Below are 14,237 nucleotides of genomic sequence, written 5' to 3'. Positions count from 1 at the left end.
CATTTTTGAAGTTACTAACCAGCAAAAGTGGTGCACTCCTTGATTAGATTAAAAAAAAAAAAAATTAAAAAATCCAACTTTAAGTCGCTGGTTTAAGCAGTCACCAAAAAGGGCACGTTTGCATTATAATTGGAAAATTCAAAAAATAGTTTGTATCTTAATATACCCCTCGGATTAGCTTGCCCAGCCATTTCTTGCCTTGAACATCTGAACAACTCAACTAACCTTGTAAATGCTGCATTCTGCACATTTCGGTCACTTCTGAAGTTAAATAAGACAAAGTCTTATAACTGCTAAACATGCTTTCTCTCAAGTGAATGACAATGTGTGCATATGTACAATAAAAACAAGATCATTTGAATCAAAAATGACTGGGTAAAACAAAAATCACTAGAAAAACATGAATAAAAATAGAAAATTCAAAGTCTTGTGTTGATTACAAACATTCTGAGCTTGAGTCTATTGGCTCAGTCCTGGAACAGTGGACAGACAGAGGTCTGATGTGAAAGTATCATATCTTCTCCTGAATGAAAGGATGCTGAAGGGCTTGGTTGATGGTGACGCGTTTAGCTGGGTCCAGCATCAGAGTACCATCCAATAGATCTTTAAGTTGCATGACCTTCTTTCTCTGATCCTCTGGTAACCTCTGACCTCCAATCATGTCCACGAGCAGGTCTTTAGTGGGGTTAATGGTGCTCATCACAGTTACCTTCTCCTGAAGGTTTAAAAGAATGTGTGAGAGAAGGTGAAGGACATGAAACAGGAAGCAAACTAGGGATGTCACAATTCTCAATAAAACACTGAACTATTTGGTATGACATCCACGGTTCAATATGCGCTCGTGAATTGTTTTTTTGTTTTCTGTTTTGGGTTTAAATAATTTCCATGCATTTTATTTCTCTCCGAATTGGCTCTGTTGGTGTGCCCGTGAGTTCACGCTCTGAGATCAGGAAACACCTCTCCGCTTATAATCTGCATTTGAAAAAGCAACAACCAAACATCCAATAAGAACTGAACACACCGTGAACAAACACCCGGAGCAGTAGGCAGCTATATCCAGTGCCCGGGGAGCAACTGGGGGTTCAATGCCTTGCTCAAGGGCACGTCAGCCATGGGTATTGAGGGTGGAAGAGAGCACTGTTCATTCACTCCCCACCAACCTACAACTCCTGCCAGCACTGAGACTCGAACCTGTGACCTTGTGGTTACAAGTCCAATTCTCTAACCATTAGGCCACAGCTGCCCCGCAGAACAACTATACATTGTTGCAGTCAAGTGTTTTTTGTCTTCATTGACTTCAAAACGCTTCCCTTTTAATTCACCTACAGTGAGGGCTGGATGCCTCTTTCTGAATTAGGGATTTCCTGTAGCGCCCTGATTTCTATCATTACTGTGATGCATAAGTGGAATTTCTTTGCAAGGGCGCCCTCTGGCGTCCAGTTTGAATTAAACGGACATGACGTGTTTAAAGAGTTCAATAATAGCAAATCCATAAAAATAAAACTTCTCTCATGAGAAATTTGAAGTAGACATATGATAATCCATGTTTTCTATAGTAAATAGAAGTGTACTGGAGTTTTAGTTAAAGTGTTCTAGAGCTTTTTTAAATACAATTTTAAATCGCGAATCACAAAAAAAAAAAAAAAAAAAAAAAAACACTGATGTGCCAAGCCATCAGAACCGAACCAAAACCATGGTTTAAAACCGAGGTATCTATTGAACCGTGGTCTGACTGTATTGTTACATCCCTAAAGCAGACGTGTGCCATTGTCATAGTTGTGTGAAATGGGCATTGAAATCAATTAGAAAACCAACACATGAAAGTGGAATCCAACAAATTAACTGGAACGTACCCTTTCAGTCACTTTGTCTACCTCTATATACAGGAAGTTTAAGTTCTGGTCAAAATGTTGGTCTTTAAACAGGCCTTTCCGGATCATCTACACAACAATAAAAATAAAAAAAACACCATGTAAGAATCTATACATGTGACTTAAATGCCATAATAAAGTGAGTAATTTTAAAAACTATTTTTAATTGTAAATATTTTTTTTTTAGTTTATCTTTTACAATGTAACAAACAAGCAAGTTACAAAAAAAAGAAAAAAAGCTGAACACTCTGGTTCAGTACCTTGTTGGGCATCTTGCCCTTCAGATCCATGGCCAGCTTCAGCATGTGGTTGTTGGAAGAGCCAGGGAACAGGATCTTCCCAGTGTATAGCTCATATAGGGTACAACCGACTGACCACATATCAATGCCATAATCATACGGTTTACCAATGACTGGAAAGGAAGAGAAAGTTAAATCCGATTACTAGGCCCATACAGAATTGGTTCACAAGTTCTGTTGTGGTGGGTGGGGAAACAATCTGTGAAAACTAAAATATATTAATATGAATGTAAGAAAGCCTGCCAATCACACAACTACAATGCAACTTACCGATTTCAGGTGCCCTGTAGAATCTACTGACTAGGTAAGGAGTGATTTCATTGTCAGCGACATGAGATGCAGAGCCGAAATCACAGAGTTTAAGAATGGTCTTTGATTCATTCACCTGTAGACAGAGTGAGTGAGTGAGTCACTCAATAAAATCTCTAGAGTCAGCACCCATATAGATGATGCTCACCAATATGTTGTCTGGTTTGATGTCAGCATGGAGGATGTTGCAGCGTTTCAGTAGTTTGAGGGCCAGAAAGAGCTGCTGACTGTAGGAACGAACTGCCTTGATGTGCAGCCCCACGTCTTTACCATACTTTTTCAGTACTTCGCGCAGGTTCATACTGAGAGAGACAACCATGGTGAAAAACAGCTGAGAATGACTGTATTTTGCATTATATTTGAGATAATATTAGATGTACTTTACGTTAGTGACCATATTCATAATATTTATATGATATTAATTATTGGAATTAGTTTGATAAGGCTGATCATATCAAGGATTATTTCAGTCACATTTCAAACGTGTACTCTTTGTCCATTTCCATATTTTAATATACTAAACATTCACCTTTTCTAATGACATGAAAATGGTTTGATGCCCTATTTCACAAAGACTGTAAATTTCTACATTTGTAGATCTATCAGGGATGCAAACTCATTATGGGCGAAAAACGTGACAAGGTTTATGTGATTTATTCCTGTGATGGCAAAGCTGAACTTCCAGTAGCCATTACTCAAGTGATCCTTCACGATGAGAAAAAATTACTTATTACAAATGTTTAAAACAGTCGCACTGCTTAATTGTGAAAACTGATGTTATTGGCTCCAGCAAATTTGTGCATTGGTATCAGCCAAAATATATATTGTAACTTTACAAATTTTCTCACACACAAACCACAGACATAAAATACCTGAGAGGTTCAAACACCAAACAGAGATGCTGTTTGTGGTAAAAGTGTCTAAAAAGCCGCAAACAGTGAAATTTATCATCAGGATCTGCGTCATTCAGCTTCTTTAGAAACTCAAGCTCCTTCAGTCCAGTCTTCTGCCTGCAGACACAACAAACAAAACCATTGAATGAAAATGGCTTTCTCAGCCATGACTACGAGAGAGTAGATATGGTGGAAAACTTATAACATTTGGGTAAAATATAAAAGAGCACGAAGGCAGTCACTGTGACATCCAATGTTTAGAGGAGTACTTACATGAGCTCATTGTTTCGAATGATCTTGACTGCCACCTCCTGGCCAGCCCGGGCAGTGTCCCTAGCTCTGACTACATTACTGAACACACCCTGTCCAGTGTACCCATACACATCATAGCGTTTGTCCAGTATCTCTCCGATGTTCACACCTAAAACAGATGTTTTTAATTGTTCATTCTTGCATCTAAAAAGCAGTGCCTTTAGGAAAGAAGCAAGAGTTTGGAATAAAATAAGCTTACGGTAGTATCCTTCTGAATCAGTCCAGTTGTCCCTGAGATTGGGGTTCTCCTTAAAATCTTTACCAATGCCAGCAGCCCTCAGTCTAGCACTCTGAAATGAGAGCGACAAAGCAGTCAAATCTCTCAAAGTAACCAACTGGTATAATCTTTAAGCTGCAGAAAGATCAAATAAGCTTACATCAAAATCTGCAGCAAACATGTCATCTGACTCAGTGAACATGTCAGGTGCTGAGGGCTTCTTCAGGTTGACCCCTGCATAAAAGACAAAGAGTAGATCAATAGCTTACAAATTGTTTGATGTGTCTTTATAGGAAAAAGACTATCCAGTTGTAACATTAAAATTTCCCCACATTTTCTGAAAATTGCTCAAGCAAGAACCATGCTAATAACAACTGTAATAACCCAACTTAGAGTACAATACCTTCTTTCTCCTGAGCGATGAGGTTGTGCTTGGCCTTGATGTTGGCCTCAAAAGTGTTTACATTCTCCCGCTCGTATTCCTTCACATCGGCTGCTACCCGTTCCAGGATGTCATCAGGGGAAGGTGAACGACTGTGGGTGCTGCTCTGAGGACTGCTCGGCTCTGACGCCATGGAGCCCATATTACTGTCCTCATTTACAGATTTATATTTCTATATCAAAACAGAACAGAGTTTTATGCATGTATAATCTGATCGTGTTCTCTAAAAAGGAGGTAAGTTACAGTCTTTCAGAAGAATTTGCTATATTGTGTTACCTGCACAATGGCAAGACGCTGTTGTCGTCGCTGCTCAATCAGAGCTTCTTCATCCTCCTCTTCTGCATCGAAGTCCTCTAGCCTAAACATTCATTAAGGTTTCACATCAGTCAAAAGACTCAATCACTTATATGACAAGATTAGTATATACACACACACACATATACAAACACACACAGGCCACTTTACTAGGTTACTAGGTACACCTTGTTAGTACCGGGTTGGATCCCCGGTTTAGATGTCTTTAGAACTGCCTTAATTCTTCGTGGCATAGATTCAACAAGGTGCTGGAAACATTCCTCAGAGATGTTGGTCCATATTGACATGATAGCATCACACAGTTGCTGCAGATTTGTCAGCTGCACATCCATGATGCGAATCTCCCGTTCCACCACATCCCAAAGCTGCTCTATTGGATTGAGATCTAGTGACTGTGGAGGCCTGAAATGACTCCGCATTTTTTCAACAAAAATAAAAAGGTTTTGGTAAAGTTTTTGTTATTTTAAAGGGGTCATATATGCGATTTCAATTTTTCCTTTCTCTTTAGAGTGTTACAAGCTCTTGGTGCATAAAGAAGATCTGTAAAGTTGCAAAGACTAAAGTCTCAAATCCAAAGAGATATTCTTTATAAAAAGTTAAGACTTTTTATAAAAGAAAAGTGCTCGTTTTAACACACTCGCACGTCTACGTCACTATGTGGGAAGATTTGCATAACGGCGCCCAAATGTACACGCAAAGAAAGAAGGCATTACTTCTATTCTCTCTGTTGCCGCCGCTGCCATGTTGGAGTCGCTGTGTGTTTGGTTGCGAAAGTGAAACTATAAGTGAAAAAGTGACATGACATACAGCCAAGTATGGTGACCCATTCTCAGAATTCATGCTCTGCATTTAACCCATCCAAAGTGCACACACACAGCAGTGAACACACACACACCGTAAACACACACCCGGAGCAGTGGGCAGCCATTTATGCTGTGGCGCCCGGGGAGCAGTTGGGGGTTTGGTGCCTTGCTCAAGGGCACCTCAGTAGTGGTATTGCAGGCCCGAGACTCAAACCCACAACCTTAAGGTTAGGAGTCAAACTCTCTAACCATTAGGCCACAACTTCCCCCTACTTTGTTTAGCCTTCAAAAAAGGGACATGACTTGAAATCAGTGGTTAAGTTGTATTTCAACACTGTTCTAGAACAGTCCAACCCAAATATTCAGATGTGTGCTGCGCATTTTATGGAGGATGAGGACTGTTTCCTGAACCAGTAACCTGCAATGAGTCTGTGGCACAACGGCTGTTTCTATAAAGTTGGGCAGTTCAAACTTTGCAAGGACAGTCTGGCGCTTCTAACTCACGGCCTGTAAGTAAGTTTTTTTATATTTAAATAATTTGCCAATGATGATTCAAATGCGAGTTTTGTGCAGTAGAGTAGGCTTGTTGTTTGTTGTTTCTCCGATCAAAAATGCCAACATGGTTTTAGGTTTACACAGCACGATACACAACGCAACGAAAAAAGACATTGTAAGTCATTATAATGAGTAATTATGTCCCCACTGGATGCAACAAATGCCACGTTTGTAATGGGTTTTACTGGTTTTGTCTCGTCTAGTGATGATCACGAATTAATCTTACTATTTAACTGGATCTTCTTACTGAAGTGGTCGAACCAGTTCACCAAATCAAACTGAATCATTTGAAACAATTCACATTTCCAGTACGCACTAATACACAAATTACTTAAGTTATTCAGTTTATAAACATGCCTTACACTCCCTCTGACATGAAATAAACCAATATCCCCAGTTATTCAGTTACTCCTAACAATACATTGACTGAACTGCTAAAAGAGAACCAATGATGGGATGTGCACGAGCAGAGCAGCTGGACCAAGTATCGTGCTGCTGGCCTGGGAGACGGCATAGTATGTTTAGGGGCGTAACATTTCCATCACACGCTTGAGGCATTCAGCCAATCACAATGCACTGGATAGCTGGCCAATCAGAGCACACCTCGCTTTTTCAGAACGATTAACTTTGTACAAACTGATGCGTTTCAGAATGGCAGGCATAGAGGAAAAACAATAATGTACATTAAGTGGTTAACCCGCATCTGCATGCCGACGCACTGAACTCTCTTTGTTTGCATACATCAATGTTTACGAATAAATTAAATGAAACTGGACAAAATTAATCTTGACAAACTATATATCATTATAAAGGTCTAAGCCTCAAGCATCGACAACAGATCATTGTTTTTCAATGGAAAGCTGAAAAACAATGTATTTGTGTAAGCAGTACACATTAAAAAAAGAATCAAAATGCAGCACACATCCACAGCCGTAAATCCCAGTTTAGTTAGAAAGGTAAGGGTCCACTGAACGACATCCCAAAGAGCATGTTTAGTCCAACGAAGCAATAATGTTGTAATATGGATAGTAATTCCTTTAAGTTTCAGTTCTTCAGGGACAGTATTGTTTGTGCCCATTATGGAATAACTCACGCTCAGAAAACTGCGTCTTGGTAGTAAAAAAACAGCATGGTTTTGCAGCATACAGTGTCACAAACAGAATTAGACGATCCACTGAAAAGAGTCAAAGATTATGGAATTACATTTGGTTCAATAAAAATGAACGTAACTTTATAAAACTGAACGTAACTTTTACAGAAACTATCAAAAATATGCCATTACAAAAGAAGAAAAACACAATGAAAATGAAAAAAATGAACTCAGTCGCACAAATTTAACAGGCTCTTCAAATATGCTTCATTCTTTGTTAATGTTTTTCAAAGATTCATTTTCGCTGATCGTGGATTCTGAATGCATTGCCACAGATTTCGCTTACGCTTCGCAGTTTTTCGTTTGGTGTTTTGACACAAACCTCTCGTGGGGGCGGGCTTAACAGTGATCTACTCTGATTGGATAGTGAGCTTTTGATGGACAGGTGCTCTCTGACTGGGAAGCACAGACGTCACTCAGTGGCGCGCATATTGGAAAGCTCTCGCGGTGATTAAATCTGTTCTCTACCGCAAAAATTCTTTTTCACAGACAAAGTGAAAAATTTATTTTAAGCTCATACACAGGTTCTACCCTGTAAAGAAGTTAATACAAAGATTTAAATCTGACATTGATTTTACAAGCTCTTTTTGTTCGAGTTCTGAAGAAACTGTACACTTATTTTGGTCATGTCACTACACTCAGAAACTTTGGGATGATATTGGTGTGTTTGTCAAGTAAGATTTTTGCACTTCTCAGTACATATGAAAAACATTATATTTGGGTATTATGACTCTGACCCCACACACGAAAATATCAGTTTTGTTATTAATTTAAATTTTTTTCCTAAACAAATTTCACATTCACAAATGCAAATTCTCCAACTGTAAACCTGTCTTCTCTGTTTTCCTAAAAGAAATGGAAAACTATTTGAATGTAATCTCAGTATCTACTAATAAGAAAGCTATGAGGACTGTTAGAATTTGATCTGCCTTTGATCTCCTTGTGTAATTTTGTTTAGATTTTGGCCCTCTTTTTCTTTAATTCTATTTTATTCTTTATTGAGGTTTTTTGTTTTTTTTTTCTTGTGGATAATATTATGTGATGTTTATACTTTTGTATGTTTTTGTTCTCTGCATTAATAAAAAAAGAAAAAGAAAAAAAAAGCTCTCGCTGTGATTTGTATGCAATACGTCATGCTTTGTATTACTAAATATGTAAATAATATTTGACCTTCGATCGTCTCAGTCTGTAAAGATGAGCTCTCAGGAGAGACACGGAGCGGCATCATCTTCCTCCTCCGCTTGTCCTTCAAGGCAGCTTGAAGTAAGCTTGTGTTACTGAAGTAACCAATAACATCGATTCAAGTTTTATTCATGTTACAGTGTGCAACAGTTCGTTGCGGGTTATTATTGTCATTCAGTAACACAAGCTTACTTCAAGCTGCCTTGAAGGACAAGAGCTCATCTTTACAGACTGAGACGATCGAAGGCCAAATATTATTTACATATTTAGTAATACAAATCACCGCGAGAGCTTTCCAATATGTGCGCCACTGAGTGACGTCTGAACTTCCCAGTCAGAGAGCATCTGTCCATCAAAAGCTCACTATCCAATCAGAGTAGATCACTGTTAAGCCCGCCCCCACAAGAGGTTTGTGTCAAAACACCAAACGAAAAACTGCGAAACATAAGCGAAATCTGTGGCAGTGCATTCAGAATCCACGATTAGCGAAAACAAATCTTTGAAAAACATTAACAAAGAATGAAGCATATTTGAAGAGCCTGTTAAATTTGTGCGACTGAGTTAATTTTTTTCATTTTCATTGTGTTTTTCTTCATTTGTAAGGGCATATTTTTGATAGTTTCTGAAAAAGTTACATTCAGTTTTACAAAGTTACGTTCAGTTTTACAAAGTTTCGTTCATTTTTATAGAAGCAAATGTAATTCCATAAAAGATAGGCAGAAGATTGTTTATTTGAATTCTGGTGCTCTCTAGTGACATGCGCCGTGACGTGCCTGTCATCTGATGGAGACGTAACTTAGCGATCTCTTTTTGCACAAGTAATTCTTTTTTTTTTTTTTTTCAATATTTTTTTTTTTTTGTGTTTTGTTGTGGATGTGTCTGTATGTTTATGATTACCATCTGTTTGAGTGAGAATGTTATTGTTGTTTATTTGTAGTTATCGATGTGAATGTGATGGATATGGTTTGATTGTTGTTTATATGGCACATCTGTATGATTTCCATATCTCTAACTGGCCATCAGCATGTCAGCACGTGATAATTGACTATATGAGCATCTATTAGTGTAAATGCTGTATTTTTAGCAATCTTAGGATTTACTGTAATTGGCATATATAGTGAATTTGTTTTTATTTTGATTATTTTGATTACTCAAATTATTCTTATTGTATTTTTCTAGTGTTAAAATAAATCACTTATATGATGTCTAAGATTCTGTCTGTTGTTTTATAATTGAAAAACTATGCATTGGTATGTTTAATGACTAAAATGGTTTGTAGAACCCTTCAATACATTTGGTAAATATTTTTCCTCAAGCGATATATATATATAGAGTTCAGTTGCCCTTGGCTTGGTATTGTTGGCAGAATTCAGCCCTTGGCGAAAACTAATTGAGGAACCCTATGAAATGTTTTTTTTTGTTCTCATATTTTTTTCATTGTTACCAGATTCTGTGTTTTAGCACGTCTAATTATTTTAATGCATAAAACAACTTAATTTATTGATTTTTTTTTTCTTAAAGTAGTCTTATGATTTTTTTTTTTTTTTTTTTTTTTTTCATAAGTTATTCTTTGTTGTCGTATTTAATTTTTTTTGTTTTTAAATTGAGGGATTAAAACTATTTATTTATTTTTTATTTTTTGAAATTTAGCAAACTTTATTTTTTGGCAAACAAAGGGTTTTTACTAAAATTAAAACATGGAAGAAATGTTGTGTGATATACTATAGGTGTACTACTTACTGTGCGTTCACACCGCCGCCATCGAGAGCGTCAAAAATCGCTCTGGCCGCCCTGCTCTTAACGCTTCAGAAAGATTCATGAGCGCTCTGACGTAGATCGTGTACTCTTATCTTGTATTTAAAGGGGCCTTGTTGTGGCCTTATATTATGCTCTATTCATTATTTTTTTAGAAACCTCGCACTTTTCTACTCAAATTTTAAATGCTGTTCTTGTATTCAAATTAAACACTGTTCACTGCTGCACATATGCCACAATATCGATACTGGGCCAGCTGTATCGATACTCGTATGAGAAATGTTTCGCAGGGGATGCCAGGTGTTCAAAAAAATAAAAAATAATAAAAAATAAATAAAAATAAATAATATATAATATATATATATATATAATATATATATAATATATATATATATATATATTTTTATTTTAATATTTTTTTTATTTTAATACACAATGTGAAGGCAAGAACCAACCGATGCGAAGCTACAGCTTGTTAGCTGCACGTCTCTCTACAAACAATAAAACTGTTTAGTTACTTCAAAAACAGTGATTTTTTTGCTGGTGAAAAAATAAAATGTAGCAATTCAGTATGTAAGCTATTTTATTAATAAAAGTCACAAGTTTCTGTGTGTGTGCAACACGCTCTCCGATCTCACAAACCAAAATAATTGACATGATTTTCTCAGGCCACATGTTAAATTAGATGAATTAACCCTTTAGGCGCCAGAGGTTTTTTCCTAAAACGTTCGATTTTGACATCTTAATTTCAAAAGGCTATATCTTAAAAGTGATAAAAGATAGAGACTTTCTGTAAATTATAGAAATATTAAGGATGACCCAAAGTTTATTTAGGGATTACATTTTCCCATCTAATTTGCATCTTATGATGTCATATGGTGGCGGCCATCTTGGATTATAGAATTTTCATGAAAAGTCTCATGTTTAAATGATAAAATGCAAAGCACTTCTTTCCCCCCAAAATGTCCCTCACTTCTGTATGCTATATTGCGCAATACCTGAATGCTCAGGTAAATAGTAAGTAGTAAACAAACTGTAAATCATTACTAATAAATGGTTAGAAACAAACCGAATGCATGTAGCGGTTGGCCTTTTGCTGTAGAGATTTTCCATTACTACATACAGTAGGCACTCTGATTCCATGGATGGGGCACATATATATTATTCATATGACACACAAAACACAGTAGACCAAGGACACACAAGTTCAAAAGCTCACTCGCCACCGCAAGGCACAGATCATGAGTGAGATGACAAGGACAAGACGAGAGACAGACAGCGCGCGCCGAGTGTGCACAGCTCGGACTACTGTTCATTATCATTGCGACTCCCCACCCTACCTCCACGTTGTCCCTAACTGTCCTATGAATACTTCGACCTCGTCTAACATACCCACGTGGCATTAGTCTCCACACAATACTGTCGCCGCGATTTCGGTGAGGCACACGGTCAGAAGACAAAGCTACACTAGCGCGGTAAAAAAATCTCCCGCCTCATTCCCCACAACACACTAACACGCCTGCTAACTTCGCGATGAACACTCCGACCCCGGGAAAACATTGTTCCCACCACTGACATTGGGCAAAGGATTCACCATTTGTGCTTGGTGTAGGGCTTTACTTCACTTTCAGAATCATCGTCACCTTCTGAAGGCAGATATTCCCCTTCAGAATCAGGGTCCGCGAATAGAAGTCCCAACACTTCATTGCGGGTAAGCTTTATTGATGCCATTAGATGATGATGATGATGATGATAACAACAACAACAATAATAATAATAATAATAATCTAATGCAAATACTCACTGACGTTGACAATATTGCTCTGATAAAAGGGCTCACTCTCACACTAGCTCCGCTTTTGTTCGCACTGATTCAATGCGCTCTAGCTTGAAGATTTTGTATAGACGCATGACGTTTTTTAAATAAGAGATGAAGTATGAAATGTCTGCTATCTAGTGGAGGGGAGGTCGAACGAAATTTGACACCCTATTTGACAAAATTGGCCGTTTTATTCAGTGCCGCATCTTGTCAAGTAAACTCGACCATGGCGCCTAGAGGGTTAAAAAGATTTTTAAAATTAATATGCATGGATGAGAGTTGATGACAATAACAGTTCAGTTAATTCCTCTTATTAGTAACAGTTTCCCCTGGGTGATAAATAAAATTAATTAGTCTTATATTAATAATAGTACTTAACGTGTGATTTATTATACCTTTACAGTATTATTTATGTTTAAGTCAAAAACCAGCAATAGATTTTTTTTCACCATGTTTTCAAGTTCTCTACCTCAGGTCTAAATTAAATGTAGCAAGTATGCACAAACTGAAAACACAAAATTTTGTGACCGATTTCCATTAGTTATTTTCAAAAGGGAAATAAGCCCCTTTCACACTGCGATTCCGGAAAATACACAGGTAATGTGTCCCGGCAATTGTTTCCCGGGGTCGCTAGATTTTGCCACTTTCACACGGCCAGTGATTACCCGGAATATGTGCGTGCGTTCACACACAACCTGTAAAGGTCCCGTGAAACACATGATATCACGGTGTGACGTGTATGTACAAGTCGAAAACGTTAGAACCACGTTAACTTTCACTTAAGCTGGCGCACGATCTCAGCTTCTGCTGGAAACTGATCTCTGCTTCGTTACGTTTGCACATATTGTGTTTCGTCGCGAACATTAATCTGCCTTCAAAACATCCGCTAAAAGAGTCATGCGATAACCTGCGTCATCACTACGACACACCCTTTACGGCATTAGTTCTGGCTTTTGTTCACACAGTGCTCGTTCTGGGACTGAACCCGGCAATGTTACTAGGTCTCCAACCCGGGATCAATCCCAGAATCAATCCCGGGAAGTGTTTGCGTTCACACAGAAGGCGACCCGACAATGTTCTGGCAATTTTCCGGGTCCAACGTGCAGTTTGAAAGTGGCTATACGGACATGGACCGTGATCATTCCTCAGACTATAATCATACCAACAAAATCTATAATCTGTGCATCCCTAAACAACACTAGGTTCAAACCTTGAAAATAGCACTATTACTCACACTTCTTCAGAGGAGGAGTCTTGGTCTGCTTTCATACCCTCTGACAGACTGCCTTTGAACTTGTCTTCATCCCGACTTAGTTGCGGCGTCGTCTCCTCACGTTATGTTGTGTTGGGTTGTATTGTTGTGGTGTGGCCAAAACCGGTCCCTTTCAGCAGACACACCAAAAGAGAACCATTCATTACACATGTAACTGTAGGGATGCAAACTCATCATGGGTAAAAAGGTGACAAAGACATGCACCCCACCCCCAAAAAATAAAATCTAACATATTTTAAACAAATTATTTTAAAGACGTTATTTCATTTTTTTTTTTTACTCTGCTAAAATTAATACTACAAATTAAGTTCATTAATGGAATAATAATTAAAACTATTTAAATATTTTTGACCATTTAGAATTTTAAAAAACTAAAAAGTTTTCAAACATTGCCTAAAAAAAAAAGGACACATCAAGAAGAGTGGCTTAAGTTGTCTTTACCTGTAGAAGCTGCTAAAGCCAACACAGACTTGTTGCTAGGGTTGGGAATCGAAAATCGATTCCGATTCCTGATACTTAATGTCAAATTAAAATTTCGATTCCGCCAACCAATTATTTTTTTCTTCTTCACCTGTGAGGACCGGACCTAGCGATCTGCCAGGACCTTGCTCGCTAATCTAAGTGCTTCAAAGTTTGCTTACATTTGCGATCAGAAGCCAAAAACAGCTAAGTATAAATTTGGTGATGGCTAAATGTTGCAACTTATTTAATAGATCTTTAAGATACGCGAACACGATTCAAACCACCGTGATTCCATTCCTAAATTACAATGATTCATCGGTTTCATTCCTCAAACTTTGATGTGTGCGACCAATGGTTGAGAAAACAGCTTCACAGTCTTTTCAGCACACAGTATCATTATTTCTGTTACACACATTTAAATCAAATAAGTACTGCGATAAAAGTTTATAGTTTTTATAGTAGATATAAAATGTGTTTGTACGATGTGTATGGTTAGTGATAAAATAGAGTAAATCACCTTTGAAAGTAATTTTGTCACTTAAAATGAAGATTAGGTCGATTACATTTAAAGCCAGTAGGT

General features: G+C 37.7%; 1 protein-coding gene across 1 annotated transcript in view; it reads right to left on the bottom strand.

Moving 5' to 3' along the window:
• Window positions 1-246: 246 nt before the first annotated feature.
• LOC109092439 (serine/threonine-protein kinase PRP4 homolog) overlaps window positions 247-14,237 on the bottom strand; it is a 39,573-nt gene continuing 25,582 nt past the window's right edge. Inside the window, exons 7-18 of the mRNA XM_042714156.1 lie at window positions 13,157-13,220; window positions 4,620-4,701; window positions 4,305-4,515; window positions 4,062-4,135; window positions 3,884-3,974; window positions 3,646-3,793; window positions 3,352-3,489; window positions 2,628-2,781; window positions 2,441-2,555; window positions 2,132-2,283; window positions 1,854-1,940; window positions 247-715 (exon numbers count right to left, since the gene is read on the bottom strand). Of these exons, the coding sequence (XP_042570090.1) occupies window positions 512-715; window positions 1,854-1,940; window positions 2,132-2,283; window positions 2,441-2,555; window positions 2,628-2,781; window positions 3,352-3,489; window positions 3,646-3,793; window positions 3,884-3,974; window positions 4,062-4,135; window positions 4,305-4,515; window positions 4,620-4,701; window positions 13,157-13,220 (1,520 nt within the window). The 3' untranslated portion in view covers window positions 247-511. The remainder of the gene's footprint in view (window positions 716-1,853; window positions 1,941-2,131; window positions 2,284-2,440; window positions 2,556-2,627; window positions 2,782-3,351; window positions 3,490-3,645; window positions 3,794-3,883; window positions 3,975-4,061; window positions 4,136-4,304; window positions 4,516-4,619; window positions 4,702-13,156; window positions 13,221-14,237) is intronic.

Source organism: Cyprinus carpio, chromosome A24 (assembly GCF_018340385.1).
Source record: "Cyprinus carpio isolate SPL01 chromosome A24, ASM1834038v1, whole genome shotgun sequence".
Taxonomy (NCBI): Eukaryota; Metazoa; Chordata; class Actinopteri; order Cypriniformes; family Cyprinidae; genus Cyprinus; species Cyprinus carpio.
Note: the sequence above shows the minus strand (reverse complement) of the source record. Positions and strands in the feature narration are given on the sequence as shown.